At 45.9% G+C, this 24,749-nt stretch overlaps 1 protein-coding gene across 4 annotated transcripts in view; it reads right to left on the bottom strand.

Moving 5' to 3' along the window:
* Nucleotides 1-24,749, bottom strand: part of SAMD8 (sterile alpha motif domain containing 8) — a 477,816-nt gene that overhangs the window by 238,028 nt on the left and 215,039 nt on the right. Inside the window, exon 1 of one of the 4 annotated variants that reach the window (XM_069610974.1) lies at nucleotides 16,000-16,862. The exons of the other annotated variants lie outside the window; for them this stretch is intronic. Coding sequence (XP_069467075.1) covers nucleotides 16,000-16,095 — 96 coding nt within the window. The 5' untranslated portion in view covers nucleotides 16,096-16,862. Of the gene's footprint in view, nucleotides 1-15,999; nucleotides 16,863-24,749 lie in introns of those variants that run through there. 4 annotated transcript variants of the gene reach the window in all.

The following is a 24,749-nucleotide window of genomic DNA, read 5'->3' as shown; positions in this document are numbered from 1 at the left end:
ACAGCAATAATGTGTACATAATACTGTTAGGGTGCATGCAAGTGCAGTGCACATTAACCCTTTAATATAATTACGTTGTGCCTGTAGTGGTCAGCTTAATAAGGCGGGTTGGAGCCTCAAATATATATATATATATATATATAAATAAACCTAGTTTTTTTTTTATACACACGCTCATCCACAGACAGCTTAGTTAAAACCAATGTCTTTCTTTCTCTGACTTCATGGACAACTTTAAATATTTAATTAATTGTGAACAAACCATGTACATGAATCAAAGGTAGGGTGTCACCAGGGGAGTTGCTAGGGGAGGGGGGGGGGGGGAAGGGAGCTATAGCCCCTGATCTTTTGGTTGTAGCCCCGGATAGAATCTCAGGAGCTATAGCCAAAAGACTAGCTAGCCCCCAGTCCCAACAGTACTGACATCAGTTTAGCCCCGGGTCTTTTCCAGACCTAACTCCCTGGGTGTCACAATGCAGGGTAAGTAGGGGTGGGAGAAATGTGCGAGTTGCCGCCTTAAATTTAAACTTTGCCTGTTCAGCCAAAACAAAAAAAACAAAATCAACAGTAGATGCAAAACCGGAAATATTTATGTTCCTCCCTATTGTGGCAGTCTTGCATTACTTTTAGCCATTGAAGTGCAGGGAACTTGTGAATATTTCATGTGGAAAGTGACATATTTGGGTTGGTTGGCTGGAATTGGGGAGAATTTCCCGAATCCGAAATGTCCAAGGAAGAAAAGACTTTTGTTCGAAAATAACGTTTTTTCTTCCTGCGGCCATTTTGGCATGAAATCCAAATCCAAATCCCACCAACCCCCTTACTTACCAGTCAGCGGAACACTCTGCTCTGTGCCGCCCACTCGCCGTGTCCCTGCGACACCAGGCCCAATCACTGAAGTGATTGGTAATAGTTGTCGCAGGGTCCTTTTCTTTGAAATGTTTTTTTTTCTTTTACTTTAAGATAACGGGGGCGGGGGACACCGCCCTAATCCCTGCTGACATTAAGGTGAACAAGGGTGCAAGGAACAACCCCGTAACCCCCGCTCCCAGTGTTCACCATAATGCCACCAAATGGGGCATTTGATCGAACTTTTCGTTCAGCCGAAATTCGATCACATGTTGCATTCTGACTTTGGTATTCAGTCTTTTGGGGTGTTTCCGGGTGGCTGAATACCTGCGAAATATTTGCAGAGCAAATTCATCCATTCCTACCCATAAATACTCAAATTAATGAAATCTTCTGCTTGCTGCAATGAGCTCACCCAGCAAGTCAGAGATTCTCTGTGCCAAATTAACATACGTACACCATTATTGCTTTGCTTTTTCAGTTACTAACTCTACCAATATTAAAAAAGGCATACTGGTGGGGAGGAGAATGGGGGGGGGGCGTTTGGGATGGGCTTAGTTGGGGTAGTGGGGGGGGGGGGAGTTGGGAAGAGAAGGGAAATGGGGGGGAGTAGAAGAGCGGGAACAGTGACGGTTACCCAGGGAGAGAATTTAAAGTACTGACCCAGAATGTCCGGGGATTGAACACCCTGATAAAGTGAACAAATGTGGAAGCACAAATAAAAAGGGGAAAAAGCAGATATTATTCTGCTTCAGGAAACGTACATAAGAAAGGGGGATAAACACAGGTTCTGGTTGAGACAGTTTTCAGGACATACCAGGCCAATGCACAGGGGAGAACAGTAGAGTGCTGATAGGGCTTAAAGACTCCTGCTACATGCATGTTGAGCGAACCCAAGCCGACCCGGAAGGCAGGTACATATTCGTGTGAGGGCAATGGGGACATAGGAAGATTACAAAAGGAACGGTAGGTGTACCCAACAGGGGGCAAGACAAGTTCTTACGAGAGGTGGTTCCCAGGCTTGAGCAGTATGCGACGGAAGAAGTGATACTTGCGTGGGACTTCAACCTGGCATGGAACCCACCCACAGTCAGGAGTCCAGTAGCGAGACAGGACAGCAGGACCCACAGGCTCCCTCAGGGCAGCACTAGCTCATTTGACCTTACAAGATGTATGGCGGATGCTAAAGGGGAGAAGAGGGGGTACACTTGCTTTTCGCACGCACTTCAGTCCCTGTCCAGGATAGATTACAATTGGGTGGAAGCCAGGATGATGGGGGAGGGGATGAGGAGTCGCTTAGACAAATTGTAATAATCGGACCATGCCCCGATGATACGGTCGATCAGGTGGGGGGGGAACAAAGTAGGTTGTGGGAATGGACATTTCCTGGGTAACTACTAGCCGATGACCAATACATGAAGACCATAGGGGTAAGATGGACGAGTACTTTACAACCAATGACACATCAGATACCACCCAGGAGGGACAGTGGAACGCTTTCAAAGCGGTATTGCAGGACGATTTGATAGCGCCCAAGGTTCAAAGGGAAAAGCAGTGGAGGGTTGTATGTCCCAAATGCTGGAGGGTATGGATGCCCTTGCCATGAAGCGGACAAAGACTTTGCAAAGGGAGTTAAAACATTTCAAGGCCAACTAGAATTATTAATACACACCCATAGAGCACAATGGGCACTATTGAGAATTAAACAGTTACTATGGTAGTGCCAATTAAGCAGATAGGCTCGTGGCACGACAACTAAGGCTGTCAGAAGCAGCCCAGCACATCTTGAAATTAGTGCAACCGGAGGAGTAGCAGTGACAGAGAAGAAGGGTATAGTGGGCACATTTGCATATTCTTACACGGGACCAGGAGGCGGCAGAGGACTACTAGCTGCATTGCCCCAGGAGCAAGAGGTACTGGATGGAAAGGTGACAAAGGAGAAGTGGAAGCAGCAATCAAATGGCTGCCATTGAACAAGGCTCTGAGGCCGGATGGCTATCCAGCTCTATTTCATATGAAATTTAGTAAGAAATTGGTATCCAAGTGCACTAATTTAATACAATAGCAGCAGGGGGGAAACAACTCAGTCTATGCCGTAGGCCAAGGTAGAGGTATTTAAAAAACCCAATAAGACGAGACACAATGTGGGTCATACAGGCCCATTGCGCTGATTAATATTAATGCAAAAATATATACCGTATCGTGGCGGCTAGACTGTCCCTGCTACTGCCAACACTGATTGACCCAGACCAGTCAGGGTTCATTTGGGGCCGAAAAACAGGAGACCATACCAGAAGAACTATGCATTTGGTAGAAAAGGCTATGATCCATCAGGTCCCATCGGTGCTGATCTCTTTAGACACCGAAAAGGCATTTGACCGAGTTGAGTGGCCTTTTCTATTCAAGGTGCTTCGAGACGATGTGATTGGGGCTAAATTTGTGGTGTGGGCGAACTATTGCCATCCAGTAATGCGCCCATCGATTAACAGCCACCAGTCCCACTCCATTCGAATAACGCGTGGCACGAGGCAGGGATAACCACTCTCTGTTACTGTATGCAATATATTTGGAAACACCCTGCTCTTGAAATGGAGATTAAATCCGGCGGTAAAGGGTATACACTTCGGAAAGGAAGAACACAAAGTCATCGCATTCACAGATGACATGCTAGTGGCCCCAACGGACCCAGAGTCACCAATTCCGGCACTAGTGGAGGAGCAGGTTAAAAACATCTAGCGAGGCTCAAGGTCAACATGCAAAATCTGAACAGATAGACCTGGCACTTACTCCAGAACAATGCACAGCACTACAGCACTATTCCCCCTTTATAGTAGCAGAGGGCAGTATACAGTACTTGGGGGTAAATATAGCAGATACCATACAGCAGGTGTATGATAGGAACTACCCTCATCTTCTACGGCAGGTGGGAGACCTAGAGCGATGGACCCCAGTTAGGTTAGCATGTTTGGGCTGCATAGCGACAGTGAAAATGGTCACACTACCAAGCATCTTGCATTACTTCTAGACCCTGCCAGCAGCGGTCCTGAGGTCCTTCTTTGGGTCACTTAACAAGCAATTTCCAAATTTGTCTGGCAGAACAAATGCCCATGAATGGCCATGCAAACCCCAATGGCTCCCAGGGAGAGTGGGGGTAGGGTTGTTGGGTCTCCCGAACTTCCATCAAGTATTATGAAGCAGCGCAATTAGGGTGGTGCAGGTGTTGTTTTCAGGGGATGACTCGAAGCCTTGGGGGAAAATGGACAGGGCAGTGGTAGGGAAGACTTTGGTAGAGATTCTATGGCTAGATAAGCAGGATAGCCCACAAAATACTAGAATAAGCCAAGCCACCTCAGTGGTGTGTGACATATGGGATGGGTTGCTGAAGCAGGGAGCCCCCTCGACGCGTCCGTCCCCTTTGCACCATTGTTTGGTAATCCTCAATTTACACCAGGGATTGTGTCTGGGACATTTCAATCATGGCGAATAGTGGGCTGTAGGAAATAGTGAGATATAATGTTGGGGCAGGGGGGGGGTGGAGGACCATTTGATTGTTTGAGGATTGTAAGCAACATATAGGGCTAACGGAAATGGATAGAATGGCATACTACCAGATGAGACATTGGATTATGGGCCCAGGAATCAAGCAAGCGGCGGGGAGAGACTAGACCAAGTTTGAGACGTTGATAACCACACACTCCAGAAACAAGCAGTTTTGTATAAAATAGTGATGGAGGCAGAGCCGCTAGAGAATGGGGGTATATGTCAAAATGGCAAGATACTCTGGGTGATACTATCCCGATGGCGAGAACCTATGGAGCAACATCCCCAAATTGACCAGAGCAATTGAAGTGAGAGAAACATGATATAAGATCATGATGAGGTGGCACTATACACTGGGGAAAATTCACAAAATGTATAGGGTTAGCTCGCAGGACTGCTGGAGAGGATGTTTGGGAAGGGGAGATTTGAAACACATATGGTGGGAATGTCCAGTGCTGAAGGCATACTGGGTAGACGTCAAGCCCCAAATTAACTCAATGATTCAATACGTCGAGTCTTGGACAGATAGGGATTGGATTTTTGGGCTATGGGATCAGGGTGGAGGTCCGCCGGGAAAGGCCCTGAAGAAGTCTCATTCGATGATGGTGATGGTGATAGCAGCTTGGCAAGTCATCCCGGAGCAATGGAAACGGAGGCACCCGTCAACGGGCAGCGATTGGCTACAGAAAGTATGGGGGCTTCTAGCAATGGAATGGGTCACATACCGAATACAAGGGGAGGGGAATAGGTTTCGCCGGGATTGGGAAACTGTTTAAGAATACCTGCAAGGGGACTAATGTAACCATGGTATCCGCACAGCCTGTGAATACTGGAGTTGGTGTGATCACCAGAGTCGCTGGGGATGAGGGGACGAGGAGTGTTGCAAGGGGGACAAAGGGACCGTCACTCTACAAGGGGGGGAAGGGGTGAGTGTGTTGGGGGTTATGTTGATGGTTTGTTTTACATATATGTAAAATAATCATAAAAATAACGTCAAAAAAAGGCATACTTTGGTATGGGTTATTACTCCGAACAGAAGATTTCTGCTTAACCTTTGGATAAAGCGACTGACATTTTGCTTCATCCTCTCTTCTAGCATTAGAAAATGCACAGTGTCTCAATCAGATTTTTGCTAAACTTTTCGCTCCTGCAGAGGTGTCCACTGCAACAGACGAGGTTTATAATTTTGAAGTTGGTAGAGTTCGATCGATATACAATGAGGTAACACCTTTTAAGTCAAAAGCGAAGAAGAGGAGTCCCAATACTAAAAGTGCAATGCTTTGGGCCTAAACTCTGAAAATCCTCCATGGGAAAGCAGAGGGGAAACCGAGGAAAGGCCCACACTGCCATCACTGCCTTGAATGGAAAGTAATTTGTAAGTCCTATAACAGAACATGAATGGGGCCAAAAAAAATGATGTTTTACCTAACAAATAGAATCGGCCAAAATCTCTTCTAAAAATAACTTTCATATCCTAGGTGACTTGAAAAAGCATAAATATGGCAGAATTCCTTTTTATGAGGTTGCTGTCCCATTTTGGGTGACAATGATTCTGCCCCTCACCCCCCATTCACACTTGTTTTTATGATCTGGCTTATTTTTATGTTAAGAGGGATTTCTATGGTAGCCCCATGAAACTTTTAGTATATGATCCTATGGTAGCCATATGTCTCCTAGGCCAAATTAGCTTTTAAAAAGGACCCAATTGTGCACTAGATTATATCGCAATCCCTACATTGGTTTTATGGCATAGGTTGGCAGCAGCTGTAATTTAGGGTTGGCTTCAACAGGGGTGCAGCCAATTTTACCACACTAGTAACCCAGTGTACCTCTGATAGTCTTTGGGGCTAGTGTATTTTTCATAGCCCCAATCTTGGCCATTTTGTTTTTGGGCCCGTTCTTTTGTTTGGGGAAAAGATGAAGCAGCCATAAAATGGCTGTTGTGCCAACATAGGCTCACTCCGAGCCCCGCCCTGCACCCTCCAATATGCTTTGGACAGGTTTAGACTGGGACCCGGCCCTCATCTCTAAACTGGATGTGCCTGGGTGTCTAGTGGTTTTCAGGGCCAACCAGAGCGGCTGGCCTGAAAATCCTTTGTGTCAGAGTGCCCTTTTATGTGATTGCAGTGAAAGGGTATATCTAAGAGAACCTAAAACGTACTCCACTCTGTTGATTTCTACCAAAGGTCTGCACGTTTACGTGCCTGCTAGAGAAATGCTACAAAGCAGTGCTACTGCAATTGTCAGGCCAGGTTTTGCCATAGGGGCTGGACCCGGTCCTTACCCTTCACCCTGGTTTTTGGCGGCTGAAAGCCCTTCCTGGGCTGTCCTCCATCTCCCATTGTCCTCCACACTGGATGGGCTGGATATACCGTGACTGGATTGTTTCTGGGCCGTTTTTCCGCAGTCTTCCCGAACTACCCTCTTGGTCATGCACCTTGGGGTTGGAAGTTTCTGTCATCCAGAAAAGTGGTGGCAAACAACTACCCAGCCTCTGCCGTTTGTCAATCATGGGTCGCCTCCACTGCGGTTTCCTTCGAGGTATCATTTTGCTGGATGGCAGCTCCTCTTTGCCATCAAGCCAGCTAGGTCTGCTTGAGGAGGTTCCACAGTCTTCCTCAGGCTTTGCTCAGTATAGTTTCACTCCAGACTGGGGGTCACCCTTCTGGTAAGACCAATTTTTCTTTTGATTCATTTGGGTTGTCGCTGTTCTAGGGTTCACGTCCCCGAGTGACCAGACCCTATAACTCAACATACAAGAGAAGATTTGCACTGACCAGATTATTTCGCCATTCCTGAGAAGTTTTCCAGAACTGCCATTAGGATTACTTTGGGCCCTGGTGTCCATATGCTCGTGGGCTTCTCTGCAGATCCCCCTTTCTACCGCATTTTGTCACAGACACAGAGGCCCAAATCCAGCTTTGTTTTTCTTCATGGGGCTTCTGAGTCTAGAGCCTGGAACAGGAGCTCTTAGACAGGGTTTCATCTGGCGTCCACTGGGTTTGAGTGCTGTCACACATGGAGTAGGTCTTGGGCAAAACGAACCTTTGCCCAGAGCAGTGTTTATGTCTGCTGGTTTTGGCCTTTCATATCCTACGGTCAACTTTTACTACCTTGGAAAAATCTACTTTAATTATCTTTAAAACGTGCTTATCTGAATTCTGCCCTTTTTCCTGTGTTCCTTAACTTCCATGGAGAATTTTAGCATGCACACTTGATTTTATCTGAATTTTTAAAACCCATGTGTTGCGCTGCGGCCTACTGAAAATGCTCCAAATTAAACTTTTGTTTTGCGTATGTCACCCCGAGTGGCACAGGCATGCCCAGACGTGGATCCTATGCCTGCTGGGCTTAAAGAGACCCAAGCTACTCCTCAGTGATAAAGCCCAACAAGGCCAAAACATGTTTGGGGATACCTTTGGTCTCGTACAGAAGGGATGTGACCAAGCCTGATTTGCATATGGTCTTTCCCCTTTTGGAATGGCTTGGCAGGCAAAGAACGATGGTCCGGATGGTTGCCCAGAGCAATGACAGAGGTTAGGATTAATACCAAACCTTCCAACCATCACCTCTTTTGTTTTGCCTGTTACAGTAATAACAGTTATTCAATGTATCGTTTTTCCTCGTGTGCAAGAAGACCTTATCGGTCTGACCTAATGCAAACTTTGGGTGGCCCTATGGGCTTCGCTGTTACATAATATTTTATTTATTTAGCATTTAGACAACAAAATAGTGTTTCCAGGCGCCACAAGACAAGTGGGGAGGGAACAAGGGGAGTAAATAATAAATGGCAAAGAAGCAATATAGAATTGTGGTCCTACTAGGCCTTGTGACATTCAGACGTGCACGTGCAGTGAAGAGAAGCGCAGGAGAAAGGGGGTAGAGAAGGGAGCAATGAATGGACAAGTGCTAGTGAGATCCCAAGAGGGAGGTGCCTAAGGATTCCAGGGGAGGAGGCCGCTGGCTAAGTGCAAGGGCAGAGGAGTCCCAGGGTGGGCTGCACAGCCACCTGGTAGGGGGGCAACAGGGACAGTGCTGGGGGGTGGGTGCTTGTGTCACTGGGCAGGAGACTGGCAACCTGTGAGGTGCATGATGCCCATCCAGGCCACCAGTCACAGGATTGGGGCGATTAGCAGGGAAGGGAAATGGGTAGAAAAAAAGCAGAGTTTTGATACGTTTCTGGAATTTGAGGAGGACCGGCTCAAGTCTGGGAGGGGGGGGGGGCTGTGCCAAAGAGGCACCAGCCGAAGGGAGAGACCTGCCCACCACTCTGTGCTTGGAGAAGCGTTTGAACAGCAGAGAGTTGGAGTTACAGGAGCAGAGGGCTCTAGCAGGGAGGTATTTAGGAAGCAAAAGTTGGATAGCTTTAAGCTTCACTACACTGGCTTTTGCTCATAAGTCATGAGGAACCTGACATGTCCTTCAGGCTGTCAGTACTGGGAAACATTGTTTCCCTTAGTCGTGTTACTAATTTGGTTACTTTTGTATCACTTGTGGTAACTTGTTATTGTGCACAGCAGCTTACACTGAAGTACAATGGGGTGCATTTTTGTTATTCCCTAGACTAACAGAGTATTTTTGGTTACTCTAGGTGTGCTAAAAGGATAAGCTGGTGGCAGCAGCGACTTGTTCCCCACTTTTGAGGAATTTCTGTTTCAGCCTTACCTCGTTCGGCTACTAACTGGCTACTGGTCAAACATGGCCTTGCCACGAGATTTTTCCTGTGTCCTTTTGCCATCTTGTTCTTTAGTCTTCTTCCTGGCCTGAAAGGCCAAGAAAATCCCTAAAAGGACTTCCATTGCCGGGGAAAGAAGCTTTTGGCAAGCTACTGGACGACTGTTTGCCAGGATGTGAGCTGGGACCATCTGGTCCCAATCCACAAACTGGTTTCAGTGTGTCCAAGTGGTATGCATGAAAGTTCCCACCAGTGGTCCACTGCTGGGCTCCGGGGGGGCTAGTCCTGCTTTTGGCAAGTGGGAGTTTCAGCTCTTACATGGCTTTTAGGATAAGACGAGGATCCCTGCAGCCATTCTTCTGAGATCCTGGAAAAACCTGAAGGAGCCAAGTATCCTGTCCAGCAGTGAAACCAGCGAAGAAACCAGAGACCCGACTGAAGGAGGCCTGGCATCCAACTTCTGCTGCTGTCCTGGAGGAGCCCCGTCTTGCTTGTGATCTTTAGCAGTCCTGCGAAGAAGCTGCAACCCTTGGAGTGGAGGGACCATCCATTCCTGACGTCTGCTTGGTGCCCTGCCAAATGAAGCCTTCGTAAGTGCCCTGGAACCGTCCAGTGGCTGACCAGCTTTGGTTTTGGGCTACTGTGCTGCCGGCGCCATCGTACCGAGTTTCGGCCTGAAACTTGGGGGATGCTCAGCTGACCGTACGAGACTACCTCCTGTGAAATGTTGGTGTCGTACCATTGAGGGGACATGAGATAGGAGGGAAAGTCTGACAGCTGCTGCTGAGCCTTTTGCATCGCCGTGCTGCAGTGACCACTGTCCGAAATAGCTTACCTGACCCGTGTCCAGTCCTGAGAGGGGTCCCGCATAGAGTTTTTCTGCATTCTTCAATCCAGAGTCCTTGCAACAGTGAAAGACACCAACCGGGGATCAGCTTGAACCTGCAACCCCTGTGAATCAAGGACTGCCACTTTCAGCAGGAAATGCAACGTCGGACCCTCAAGTCTGGGGAAGAATCGGAATAGGGGGGGTAAATTACAGAGCTTCTAGCCTACCCCTATACTCCCATTATAAGTCAATGGACTTATAACAAACCTGAATTCTAACATTATTGGCTTTGCCATTGCTTGCTTGCGCAAGACATCTGAATGTTGGGGCTACTTTTGGGCTAACTTGTATCCTAACCCTAAGAACCCTTCACTGGACCCCACAGATGCTACTTGCATTTTTTCCTGCTTCACAACTTCTGTGGAACTTTTACCTGAACTATTGGGCAAAAGGCCCCATACAACTTAGGGCCGGACAATTTTAGTTAGGGATCCTCTCTGTGGGCCTGGTGTGTATAATACTATTCTAACCTTTCCTTTGCATGAGTTTGTGATGTGCATTATGCCCTATAACAAAGTGAATGTATATATGTACTTAGTTTGATAGTGTTGTGTGATAACTACTTGCTAGTAGTCATTTTTCATAGTGTGTTTTGGCCATAAATAACTGCATTTTTATACATCCTGTCTAAGTGTAATCTGTGATTTCCATTGTGTGACCTCATTGTGTACCCTTTACAAGCTTACCCCCTCTGAAGAACTTAAACTAAACCGCCTGTCACTGCTACCAAAACTGTTTGGCTAAAGCTTCCCAGAGTTGTTCCTGGCACAATATAGGTTGGCCTTCTATACATCTGTCCACCAGGCCAGAATATAGAAAATCAGTCCTAACAAACATGAATGGCAGACAAACAGAAAATGCTGCCTCTACTCATCCTTTGAACAGGGGTTTACATATGTGAGCTGTACAATGAGCGCTATGAACTTGAGAGGATGTAAGATTCCGATCTCTGGGTCTGTCCTTGAAAAGGCAAATCAGCAGAGGAGATGGCAACTTTGTTGAACCGATGCCACTGATCTTTTAGATAACCTGGAGAAAATGTAATGCACTATTATGGAACTAACATTGTAGCCATCAGTAATGTCCATGCCTGGGTGCATAACCATCTATGTTGATACGGTTCCATGTCATTTCATCGCGGGATGTTTTTTACCCCGAATTTTTTCTCGAAAAAAACAATCAAATTCTTTCATTAATTTTTGGGGCCCCTCCCCAACCCCCATTCTCTTTCAGTTTATATCCATTACCAAAACCCCACACCCCATATATATAATTTTGTAACCCCCCCAAAAAGAATTCAATGTTTTTTTTCCCGATAAAAAATTCGCGGTAAAAAACCCAGCGAAAAAACGTCCCGCGATATAAGGACGTTGCACCGTTGATACTATTCATTTAACATTTTATTTGACCTGCTAGACTGTGCATACCTCACGGTATTCTACTGAGCCTTGGAATTCACTTCCAAATTTTACATAATTTCTGGCAGTAATCATTCATCCAATGGGTTTCTTCAATCACATTTACTTTGACTATTGTGGGGAGAGTTTGTGCAGCCAAGGGTGTAATCAAGACAATGTTCCACAAATACCAGTTCCAATCCTTCAAGTACTCTTCCCTACTACTAATAGTAGCTTATCAAGTACAAACCTGGTTACCCGCTTGTGTTAGAGAACGCCTGGATGGATGCAAGTGGGCGTAGTCGCAAGCAAGGGTGTATAGGTGAATGGAATTCTAGTTTCAGGGTGGTCTGTTGTATGAGCAGATCGAGACATGGGTAGTGTCTGCTGACGCACAGATTCTTCAATACACAGCCATTTCCTGAACTTATCTTGAGCTACGGTCTAATTTTTCCATACCGACAAAGCGGGAAATGAGCTGCTCCAGACGCAACTGATTGGAAGAGCCAGTATTGGACCAGCACTGAAGCAAGTCAAATACTAAGGGTGCCCGGCAGCCACTGTTACAAACCTGCCCACATGGCACAATTCCCTACCGGAAGTCAAATGGTGGCACACAATGCATTGAGAACAACCTTCACAACAACTGACTGGACTGGTTCTCTGTGTGCCAATGTGCAAACGTTTGCAGGGCATCAAAATGATACCTGAAGGGAGCAGCTACTCAGTATTAAAAGAGTACTTCACTGAACCATACACCCAAGAGCTGTGTGTAGACATTGGGACCTGTGAAACAGGGTCATCTGCCAATCTAAGCAAAAGGCCACAATATGCGGCAGGGATCACATGGATACCGGTGTGAACTGAGGTACGTTTATTACATCACCCATGGTCACCTGCTCAAACACTAACCAAACAAAGAACACTGAAGAGGTTTCACGGAACACACGGTACAGTTCCCAAGTAAACATTTTTGAACATGCACTGAACATTAGAAGTATGTTGCAATATAACCCACGTATCAGACTAGAACACCATCCTTCCTCCCTTCCATTTCTGAAAAAATAAAAAGGAAAATAAGAAGAAAATAGAAAACAATATAAGTAACGGAAAAATACAACTAATATCTCAGACAACAAAGATTCCTTCAACTTCTTTTGTAACCGTTTGACTCTTCCAGAACATCTGGTGCCCTTCACCTCGCCCACGTTTTGTCCTGCAAAAGCAAGACACATCAGCATGTTCTGCCCCTTGCACTACCTCATGTGCCCCTTCAGTAGCTGCTCCAACTACTTTGTTGGCCACCACATTTCCCTTTCCCCACCTTATGTCCTCTGCATCCCATCCTCGCCTTGACGTCAGTCACATGCAGCTCTACTGCTCTTTCTCGTAAAATCATTTGGATCATCATCAGCTCACCATGCCCCCGATGCTCACCCCTTTTAGCCCCATCAGAAAGATTTCAGGAATGGGATAACCATCCAAAGACTTGCAAACTAAGGAACCACCCAAACTAATCTTTCCGATAAGACTCCTAAAAACAGGATCACAATGAAAAAATGTGCATGGAAAACTAGCGCACGATATTTGGATCAACACATGTTGTAACAGATGCAACTGTACAAGATGTTCAGACACATGGGTCTAACATGTAACAAATATAGAAGTCGTTTCCTTTTAATATGATACAAGGAATAGATTAAGGTTATAGTTAGACAGAACTTTTGACAAAGACTCATTGTGAAGGAACAATGGTATATGTACAAATTGGAAGATGAAAAATGAATCTATTGCTATAAAAACCAATGGTTGATATATTTGTCAAAGACACTCGTTGAGTGATTATGGATGAGGATTGAACGATATTTATGTTTTGATATAACAAACTTTGAATGAGAGTTTAAAAAAAAAGTTGTTTTGCCTTGAGAAAGCCCATAATTGGGAGAAACATAAGCACGTGCCCCAATTGGATAATGTTGGCACCAATGTAAATATGCGAGATAGATGCAGTTTGCTAAATAAACATATGTGGTACAAAGGTATCTTTGAATTAGCGTTTCATTCAAAATTAAGGATAGGCGCATATTACCCAGCTACCTATAGTCTAAACTAAACATTTGAAAAGACTGTTTAGTGAATAACAGTCTGTGTTGGGTGTTTGCAGCTCAGGAACTTCATTTATATAAATAACTATTTGCATACAGGCTAGGCGCACTGATTCATATTCACATTCTTTCTTTCCTTTAGAAAAGTTGACATTGCACACAACACAAATTGCACTCCATTGTCCGTAACAATGCCCTCTGGCACTCCTTCGCTATCAAAACCCCTCTGCAAGAAATCTAGAACCCTGCCTGTAGTCACAGATTGTACAGATGCAACCTCTATCCACCTGCATGTATAATACAACTGTAAGAGAAGATATGCGACATCCGCCCCTTAAACCTCAAACTGACCCATGATGTCCAGAGCCATCTTGCACCACACTTTATCTGGTACTTCAACAAGGTGCATGGTTTGTTGCCTCGACACTTGGCTCTTATCACTAATGGCTCACAGTCTGACCATTCGATATGCATCGCTCTCCATGGCCGGCCGCCAGTATGACTTGCGTAACCTTATTAAAAAGAAAAACAAAACACAAGTGCTCTTCCCAAGTGACCCTTATGGGCAAGTTCAACTAACTGGTTTCTGACTACTATGGGACGTACCAATCAGTCAGGGATCGAAATTAAGACTGGATAAGCACGAGCTAAAAGCAGCTCCTGGGTATCCAGCATTAACCAGTGACCAGGAGCTACCACTGAGGAACAATGAGTTAGTAGACAGTGTTCCACTTATCTAAACTTAAACATAAGATGCAAACATATCATTTTGTCCATTATTTGCTAGCCCTTATGCTTTAAATGACATGCTAGATATGTGCTAATGTTTATTTATATATTGTCCCCAACTCTGTTAAATTCACATAGGTGTGTTTGTTCAGCATCAGTTGGCCACAGGGGCCAAAAGGTAGCTCCTGGTAGCTGTTGGCGTCAAGCTAACCAGGCTCTTCTATGCTACAAGCAGGAGCTAAATAGCTCCTAGCTCTACTCAATTTCGAACCCTGCAATCTATCACCTCTGGTAACGCCCCACGGATTCTCTGCCAATTCATGCAATATTAATGTGCATTTCTTCCCTTCAACACTGTTCTCCACTTTGGCCCACCCCTCTGTCAAACCCTTACAAAATGGGTTTGTCACACCTTTCTGCAAGGCCCTGTACCATTCCCCCGTTTCAGCAGTGGACTACTTCAGTAAAACCCTCGACCACACAGCATAGCTAGGGCCTGCACTGTTCCTCCAAAACATAGCAATTCTCTGCTTATCCAGTCCATTTGTTTAACCACATGTCTGGCCTTATCTGGCTGTGGGGGTCCACTTGTATCTACTCGCTCCTGCCACCGCCAGTACCTGCTGGATGTTGAGCCAAAAAAGGTACGCACCTTCGGACAGAGCCAAAAATTATGCAGGAAGTTTGCACGTTCCCCACCACACCACAGGCACCCAGTGGACGGTTGCTTATTGAAGTATACAATCTTCTGAGGGGTCATGTGTGAAGTTGAAAGCGGGAATTCCTAGATACTTTCCTGGTAAATAGTAGTGCAGTGTCCCACTGCTTATCAAATTCGCATTACAGATCAGCCTCCCATTCAGCCTTTAATGCGCGAGACAGGTAAACTTACACTCACTGTCAGACTCGATATAAGCGTGTAACGGGCTTCCACCCATACTCCAGGTCGTATAATGTGTACAGTATGTTGGTGCATTTGGGCTCTTCAGGCCAAACAGGACAATGCACCTTAGCAAAGTTAGTGAGCCTCAAGTAAACCAAGAATTGACCTTTATGAAGTCCATATTTATCAACTATCTATGAGAAATCCCTAAACATTGCTTCTTTGAAAAGATCCCACCCAAGTGACAAGGCCCACCCCCTCCTATCGTCAAAATTGTGACAAACTACACTTATCCCGGCACAAGCTAGCCGACAATGGCAAGTTCGGGAGTATGGATTGCTTATGCCAAGGATTCTGTCTATACTATGCCATACTCTTCTCCTCAAGTCCAGCATAAACGGCTTACACAGGAGGCAGCTATCCACAATCCACAAAGCCTACTTAAGGACAATCGTCTTATAGCACCATACATTAGCGAGGTGTCCAACATCCCTTCATCCGACAACCACCTAGCAAGGAACTGCTCCTGAGCAGCCAGGTAGTAGAGCTCGAACCACAGCAATTGAACCCTGCCATCGTCGCGTCTCAGCTTTAGTGTGGATCGTGCGATTCTGTGCCTCTTCCCCCTTGCCCCCCCAACAAACCCTGTCACTAGAAAATCTAAAGAACGAGCATGGGACAAGAAACACGACGTTAGTAAAGAAATACAATATTGTCAGTCATTATCAATCAGGCTCCTGTACACATTAGATGCTTTGCCACTTTGCGATTGCACAGTAATTTGTGCACACTGCCCTATTCGCATAGTCCGACTGCAGAAACTATGCATTGCCAGTTCCCTTTGGACCCGCAGCACTTAATAGGAAGCATAACATCCCACTCCATAGCAAACTATATTCATTCTAGTGTGCAGAACAACGTGCTTGCCCTACCTGTGGAGAGAGGCTGTCGCCCATGCACATTTTGAGCACCAGTGGTCCTCTCTTGTCCCACATCCGTCGGTGCATCTCGGTCCCTGTATGGTGCATCTCTGCCTGATCCTAAGCCAGCACTTGAAATCCGAAAGGCATCCACAGACCGACTCCAAGAGGAAGCCCTTACACTCTGGCCACTGGGATCACTCGGTCTCCTGCTCCTACAGTTGCATTGGTCCATTCACTCCCATCACTTCAAGTTGCTGCTTCTACCAGTTTTAGCCTGTCGATAGCGGAAATTTAGGCCATTGTCCATCTGTTCTGATGCTGTAGTCTCTCCTCCAGAAACTATAGTTACAGAGGTCGCCTTCCTGACTCTCTAGGTGCAATCTTCCACTTGTTGTCCTCCAGAAATTGGTTGTCGCTTCTTCAAATACTGCAGCGGTCTGCCAGCAATCTACTTTTAGTCTGCCGGCGTCTCCAGTCTCGCTCGCCTACTGATATTCCAGTTGCTACAGGTGTCTCCTTCCCTAGTCTCACTGCGATTGCCTGGCTGGCTTCCCTTCCGTTATGGTAGCTGCAACATAAACTCGCCTGGTTTCCCGATATTTGAGCCAAAAGCTTTCAGGCTATTGCCGCAGTCCCCTAGGGGCTTTCCTTCGGCTGGGGTACCTGCAATCTCTCCACTCCATTCATTCGTGATTGTCGTTGCAGTCTTTGCCCCTGAAGCCGGCGAGGTGCCATTCTACATTTGATCCTGCTAACGCAGCAGTTGCCCCCCCTCCCCCCGCCCGGTTTTCGTTTGTAATAAGGACAGCAGTTGTAGGGTCTGGGCTCTGCTGCGAGGAGGCTTCTGTTTAGAAGGCTAATCCGCGGGCGCTAATCTATCGAGAGCGGTAATGTTTTCACGGGAACTCTGAGCTGAGGTCACAATCTCCCGGTATTCGCCAGGGCCTCGTTTATGACGTCACCCGCCCCGATTCGTGTTCTGCCTTCAGCAGAAGCGTTTGGTCTCATTACAGAGCCGTGTTCAGGTGTTGCCTTTCTGCAGTGAACGCAAAAGGTTACAAGGCATTGGTGGCGGCTTGGGCTATGGAGATTCCCAGGTGAGCCTCTGCACCATTTGCCTAATTCGGATGATGGGTACTATGGTTTCCTGCTCCACTTACCGTAGCCACCATGCACCCCTCACCCTCCACATCCCTTTGAAGTAAGTAATTTGCAATGCTTTGTGCAGGTTACTCCTCGCTCCTATGGGTCAGTTTTTTGTTACGTTGAACTACTTGAAAGCCATATTCAGGGACAAATGTGATTTACAATGAACTAATTGAGCCCATGTTTTCCAGATGTTTTGTGGAAAAGCACCCCCCCTCTCCGCCCCCCCACCCCCATCATGATCCTCGCATAGTGCTCCGAGTGGTTGGGCTTGCTTGCAGTGTAATAGGGACCGACCGTGAAAAACCCAGGGCCACTTTTGGTTCCAAGGCCACCGTCGATTACAGGTCCTAAATGTAAATAGCTCTTGATTTGGGAATGGGCTGTAGATTGGCCCTTTATTGTTTGACAATTGATCTGTTTTTTTTTTATTTTATTTTTTTATGGCGAGTTAACTCCCCATATCCACTCTCCATACCTCTCCCCTTTCATATACCTCTTCACCACTTTTTTTATGCTCCTTTCCCATTAACACAATAATAATAATTTGGTTTTTATATAGCGCTTTAATCTAACCGCATGACATAGGACATATTTTACATACATTATTATTACCCAATCGAAATTGGTACTCATTTATCGACCTCTGAAAGAAGTTAGACTGAGTTGGCCTTGCCAGGATTTGAACCTGCGACCTGCAGATCAAACACTTTCCCAGTGGAGGGATCGTAACGACGAGTTCTTAACGGATTTGAATTGGTTGATTAAAATGACACAGACCACACACAAATGAGTTCAATGCCTGTGTCACTAGCTCCCAGAACCTGCAGACTTCAAAGACACTGCCAGCACAGGCTACATAGCCTGTTAAAAGGAGCTTTACTGCAGCACTGTTAATGCAGGCTGATTTACATCGTCAGTGGGCTCGGATGACCCCCAACCACCTAGGCATTGTAGGCTGAAGTCTTGAAGGTTTTGGACTCCTCCACACAACGGGTGAGCGTAGCTGGGCAGAGGCCTGGCACGGAGAAGACCACTCAGCATAGTAAATGCTGACTCACGCAAAGGCTTTCGGGGACAGGATACTGGAGAGCAGGGTGATCAAACCCAGCCAGTGTTCTGAAACAAGCTTCCTGGGTGCGAGGAGAACACGGGGCATGGCACCAGGGAGCTAAAGGGGACCTGCAACTGGGTGGCTTGACTTAACGGTGCCAGACCGGGAGGAGTGAGGCCCTGGGAGTTCAGCAGAAGTGGGTAGGCATGCCAGGAGACATCACCGGCCATGCAATCTGTTGCGTGCAGTGTCTACGCACCCCCGTGGCCCTGACGCACTGTAGACCGTCTGAGGCCCTAGTTTATGAGTGTGCACTGGGAGCAACAGCAGGACGAGCACACGAGTTGATGCTAAAGCCAGGGAGGTTAAGTGAGACCCTTCTGGTGGGACAGAGGGACTTGCGCCTTCCTTACTTTCCCAAGATGAGGCTTCTAAAGTGCGCCTTCAGCTTGCCCACTGAGCAACTCAGAAACGTGTGACTGAAGACACAGCAGAGAGTGGTGGAGTAAATGGCAGTAGCAGATAGATTATGAGACAGAGGATCCAATAAACACTTGCACATGAATTTTGTGGAGAACACAGAAAAAAATAAAAATGTGGGTCATAAGTGGAAGTTACACTCATGTAGCTAAGCATACAGCCCCCAGCGGTTTTAGGCAACTGGGCCAGAGCCGAAGATGGGAGGGGAAAGGAGACCGTCCCCAAAGCAGATTATAATCTGGTGACAAAGAAAGAACTGTATAGATCTACTTTCAGAAATTACAAGCTCTTCGTTCCAATATTGAGAGGTCTATAAAAGATCAAACTCAGGGTTGAAAAAGTTGAGGGCAGAGTTGAGGCCCTTGAGAAAAACCAACCCCTGAAGATGTTCAAGGCACAAATGAAATGACTTGGAGATAACAGAAACAGAGCTGGCAATGAAGCAAGACACTTCAACCTCAGAATAACGGGGATGCTGCTGAAGGAAGGAGACGCCCCTCGTCCTAGTGACAGGGAGCAAAAAGTCAAAGAAATTAATCAATGCACTCTTAAAGATCAAAAGAGGGGAAAGTGTTTTCAACTGTACAGGGACCCCAGGGGAGATGCCAGGAAAAAAAGATCAAAAGATGCATAGTGGCCAAGTGTCACTATTATCAGAAGACTGACATCCCAATGAAAGCGTGCGCATCTGAAATAGTGTGCTAGGAGGGTGTAAAGAGTTGCATTTCAAGACCTCTCTCAATTCACAATAAGAGAAGGGTGCTTAAGCCCCTGGCCTCTTGGCTAATGGCCATGGTGTTAGATATAGATGCAGGGTCTTCTCAATGATGTTTGAAGTTGGGGAAAGAGGATTTCAGGATCACACAATGTGGAAGAGATGAATTAAGCCCTCCAGCAAATCGAATATAGGAAAAGCAGAAGTAACCTCAATGAAGGGAGAGACAAGGGTGGGGAACCCGTGACCACTTCTCAAAGAAGACAAAATATGAGGCTTGAGAAAATTCCATAAATGGAATACACTTCCACCTGAAGAACGATTATTCAATCTTGGGGTCAGCATTATCAGAGGTTTTGCAAATATTCATACTGTTGTGGGTTTGAAGAGCCTACCTTAGTATGACACATGAAAGGGGATGATGGGAGATCTTAAATGTCCACAATGGCACTGTGTTCAGGGGGTGGGGCAAGAGGGCTCCCTTTATGGGCTTCCGACTTGTAGCCCAGGTTGATCTGAGAGTGTCTTGGAAAGACTTGGGGGTAGCAAATGTGAGTTGACATTTAACCTCTTACTGCTGAGGGTTTTTCCTCCCAGTTTTCAGCCCTTTCTGGACATTTTGGTATGTTGGCATTCGATCCTTTTTAACTTTTTGTTACTAGTGATATCCAGCCCAAATGTGCACCCTTACTTCCCACATGTAGGGTTCGTCGTTTTTTTTGATGGGGTGTGAGAAAATACCAAAAAAGGACAAACGTTTGTGTTCTTTCAGAAAATGAAAAATAAAATGTACGAAGGCGCCTGTTTTGTAAGATCTCGGAAAGGTTTGCAGATCGGAATTTGCCATTTTCCAAGCTTTCAAGAACAGTTTAAGTGGAAACAATTTTTCATTTTGAGAGGGGTAGGTGATTAGTCCACCTTTTCTTTTTAAATAGGACACGCGTGCAAGGAATGGAGGAGGAGGGTAGAAATGCTGAACGGGAACACAGAAAGGCATACATTTCTGAAAAGTAGATACAAGTCCAAGTTCAAGTTCAAGAAGGGGTCATTTGCGCAGACCAGGCAAGAGCTTTTTACCCATAATTTAACAATTGCAAAAATGACAAAAAACAAAAACAAAAAGTATGTGCTCGACATGTTTGCACTTAGGTAAAGGCTTCATGAATATTCAGAAAAGCAATGCACCAGCATATTCCCCTGACTTTTCATGTTAGGAAATCACACATAACAAGCAATACCACGAGCCAAAAAGTCAAGCCATGGTACACAGTATAAATGAACTAAATGGCATTTGAAAATAATGAAAACCAATGTGGTGAAGAATGGCAAGCATACATTGCTTTAAAAAAAAAAAGAAAGGGTGCTCTATTGAAGGATAGGGGTCTTGCACAGGTCACAAAAGCGGACAGTGTCTAAAGCATGTAGGGCTCATTTGGGAAAATGAAAGGGTTGCGTAATAAAGCGCAGTAGGAAATGCATGAAAACGTCCGTGTGGGTGCACTGTCCCTGGCCAAAAAGTATCAGCTAAACCTCAAAGTGTTTATTGGACCTTGTGGACAGCCCCTAGATTTAAGGCTGGGGAATTATTCCCACAAAAGAAAACAAGTAACCACATGCATTTTCAAAAAGAAGACATGTGGGAACTCAAATATAGCAAAACACATACAGGTGTGGAGAAACAGATTTAAATCTATAACTAATCCTCCAGAGATATACCCAGCATTCATTGTTGGCGCAAGAATTTCCGAACCAGAATTCACAGTAGTTGCAAAAAAGTTGGACAAAATACAGGAAGAGATATGTCCTACTGGGAAAACGCTGAAATGTTCCACAAACAGTGCATTAATTACCTTCTCACGTTGCCACAGGTGTCCTGATAAAATGGTACCTCACATGTGTGGGTCCCCGGGAATGGGCTAAAGGAAAAGGGCTAAACTGCCAGTATGGAAATGCTCAGTGAACAGCATACTTGGGCTTGCGGCAAGCACATGCATAGAGGGCTCTGGCATCACAACCATCAAGGAAAGGTGGTAACTCAATGCAGTTTTGAAAGGAGAAACACAGGAACATCCAAACACATCTTGATTTTGTTGATCGCAGAAGAATGCTTTAGCCAGAAGGCACAGCAAATAGGAAAAGTTGGAAAAATACAATATTTTGTATGCATTAGCCATTGGGAAACCACAGAAAAGGATGGGAAACAATGTTTAACCTGGTCCCGTTCCCACAGGTGTCCCATTGAAAAGGGTATCTCACATGTGTGGGTGCAATGACCTGGGCGCAAAGGGAAAAGGCTAAACCACTGGTACACCAAACACCCTTTGAAGACCAAAACCATACTGTATTTGTCCTTGTGGACAACCCACAGATTTGGACCTGGGGTGTCACAGTCACCAAGGAAACAGGGAACCCCATGCAATTCCGAAAAGACGACACCTATGGGAATCCAAAGAGGTCTCACTTGTGTGAATCACGCTAGCATGTATTACCCAGAATGCCCAGCAAAGGCCAATATGTCCAAAGTCCAATATGTATGGGAAAAAACCCAACGTTTTTAGATATTTGCAACCATACAACCACCAAACATGATCCGATATATTTTATTTATATCGCGCTCATACACAGGTGTTTCAGAGCGTGACCAAGCAAAGGGAGGGGAACAAGGGCTAACAAAAAAAAAAAAACAATCTTACTAGGCCCAGTGACATTAAGAACGTGCAAGTGCAAATAAATAATAAATAATAAATGCAGGGAAAGGCAAGCGTATGATTTGTCAGATAGGGTGTATCTGATAAGTGCAAGAGAAGAATGGGGAACCTTATGGGTACAAATAACAGATCCCAGTGCAAAGGGTGGCTCAAAAGGCAGTGTAGGAGGGTGAGCAGGAACATAGGCCCGAAGAACAAAGGGTGACCAAGAGCATGATGCTGTGAGATAGAACAGATCAGCAGGGGAGAAGAGGGGCAGAAGCAAAGAGGAAGGTCTTGAGGTGCTTCCGGAACCCGAGATGGTTCTCTTCAAATTTCAAGGAAGCCGGGAGGCTGTTACAAAGGGAGGCCCCCGCCAAAGACAGATCTGCCCCCTGCTTGTTTCTTTGAAAAACAACTGACACCGAGGGAGTTGGAGGTAGAGGAACGAAGGGCTCTAGAGAGGAGGTATTTACAGAGGGAAAGTTGAAGGGAATTTGGACCCAGGCCCCAGAAAGCCTTGTAGACAATGCAGGGGGTTTTAAATGTAATCCTTGCGTCCACTAGGAGGCAATGAAGGGATTTCAGAGCTGGAGAGATATGATCCCAGGGCTTAAGGCCAAGGACAAGTCTCGCAGTCCTGTTCTGGATTAGTTGTAAAGGGCGGAGAGTGTAGGCAGGAAGATTTAGAAAGAGGCTGTTGCAGTAGTCCAACCTAGAGAGAACCAGAGCTTGGGAGACAGTGAGCTTCTGGGGGAAGGAGAGGAAAGGAAGAGTGCCTCTAAGGAGGTGCAGTAGGAAGTTTGACTTTTTTGAAACATCAGATGTGTGCGGAGAAAGAAAGAGTGGAGTCAAAGATGACCCCGAGATTCTGAGCCACGCAGGTAAGCGTAGGAGGAGGGCCAAGGGAGGCCGGCCAGATGGTGAAGGCACCAACCCATGTCCTACCTTCCTACATGTGTCCAGATGAAAATGGTACCTCACATGTGGCGGGTGCAATGACTTGGGCACAAAGGGAAAAGGCTAAACCACTGGTACACCAAACACCCTGGGAAGACCAAATCCATATTGTATTTGGACTTGTGGACAACGCACAGATTTGGACCTAGGGGGTCACAGCCACCAAGGAAAACCGGAAACCCCATGCATTTCAGAATAGAAGACACCCGCGGCAATCCAAAGAGGCATAACTTGCATTAATCACGCTAGAATGTCGTACCCAGAATTCACTCCAAAGTTGGAAATGTGACAAAATATACACTATTTCACCATATTTCCCACTGGGAAATGACCGAAACACTCGCAAAACACCACATGTCCCACGTTCACACAGATGCCCCAACAAAAACCAGACCTTGCATGCATGGGTGCGCTTACCTGGACGGAAAAGAAAAAGAGTTGACCCTCCCCAAACCCAGCAGGGGGCCCCCATCCCTCTCAGAGGGAAAAGGTTGAACGCGGTGCTGCCAGAGCTCTAGGGCAGCCAGGGGTGCTGCCCCGGCCCTTTGCTGCCTGTCTTCCTTGTGAGCCAACTGATTACTAAGGTCTTGGGACAATGGACATCTTGACCAGGGAGAGAGCAAGAGTATAGATGGAGGTTAAAATAGCATAGCTGTATTGCAAATACAGGATTGTCATTTTTGCTCTGGTGGAAGCCGATATGACATCTTCCCCATACTCGGTTTTAAATTGAATACAAAGACGTTTTTTAAAAAAGTGGACTTTGCCGATCACCGATCTCTTTCCTCACAAGATGCTTTTTTAAAGGACATTTATATGAATCCTTTTACAAACTCCAGTCGCACATCTCTATGTTATGCTCTTCTTTCAACCTTTCTGCTCTATAACTTCTCAAGTCTCAACATTTCCAGGTTTCCGTACATGGGTATTGCATCTGCCTTAGGTGGAGCTGTACGAGTATGTGAGCAAGGAATGTGAAAACGGCCGAAGACCCCCAGAACAAAGAGGTACTGGAGTGAATGCACGGTAAAGGGAGGTCAGGGGGAGCCTGCATCTTTCAATAGCACATGGGGTTCATCAGTGGCCTTCTCGCATCGGTTAGGATACAGGTAACGACTACTTTTTACTGCATCCTAAACTCTCGACTTCAAACGTAGAAAGCAAAACCAAAATAAGTTCTCTGTATTTAAAAAAAAAAAAAAAGTGATGCAATGTACCAGCAAGATTTTTCCGTGGACCTTCAGAGTGACAGCTACCAAATGTAATGCATCAAACTGAAAGCTTAAATACTCAGCAATGCTTTTGTGCAAGTAAACAATTCAATTTTACATTACTAATACAGGCTTATGCTAAACCTGTAGTTTAGGCGCTAGTGCAATTAAAATGCGTACCTTATATTAAGACACGTACTTAAAGATTGCACAACCACACTTAAAAGTTACAAAGTTACCAACATTGTGTATTTACTTATCTTGATTTACAACTCCATAACATATATTGCTATTATCACTATGGCGAATAGCTGTGGAGACCTCCAACCTCCCGTTAGAAGACAGAGTCTAGACGTCCAGAGAGAGCAGTGTCTCTGAAGTGCCCCATCATAGACCCGATTCTCGCGAGAGTGGTGCGAATAGATTCACCTGGTCATGCAGATTTCCAGAGCGTTACCTTGGGAGAATGACTTTCACTAACCTGTGGCCATTGGATTCACCTCTTG

Source organism: Ambystoma mexicanum, chromosome 8, assembly GCF_040938575.1.
Source record: "Ambystoma mexicanum isolate Mex_15411 chromosome 8, UKY_AmexF1_1, whole genome shotgun sequence".
NCBI lineage: Eukaryota > Metazoa > Chordata > Amphibia > Caudata > Ambystomatidae > Ambystoma > Ambystoma mexicanum.
The sequence above is the reverse complement of the archived record's forward strand: the minus strand, read 5'-3'. Positions and strand labels throughout refer to the sequence as shown.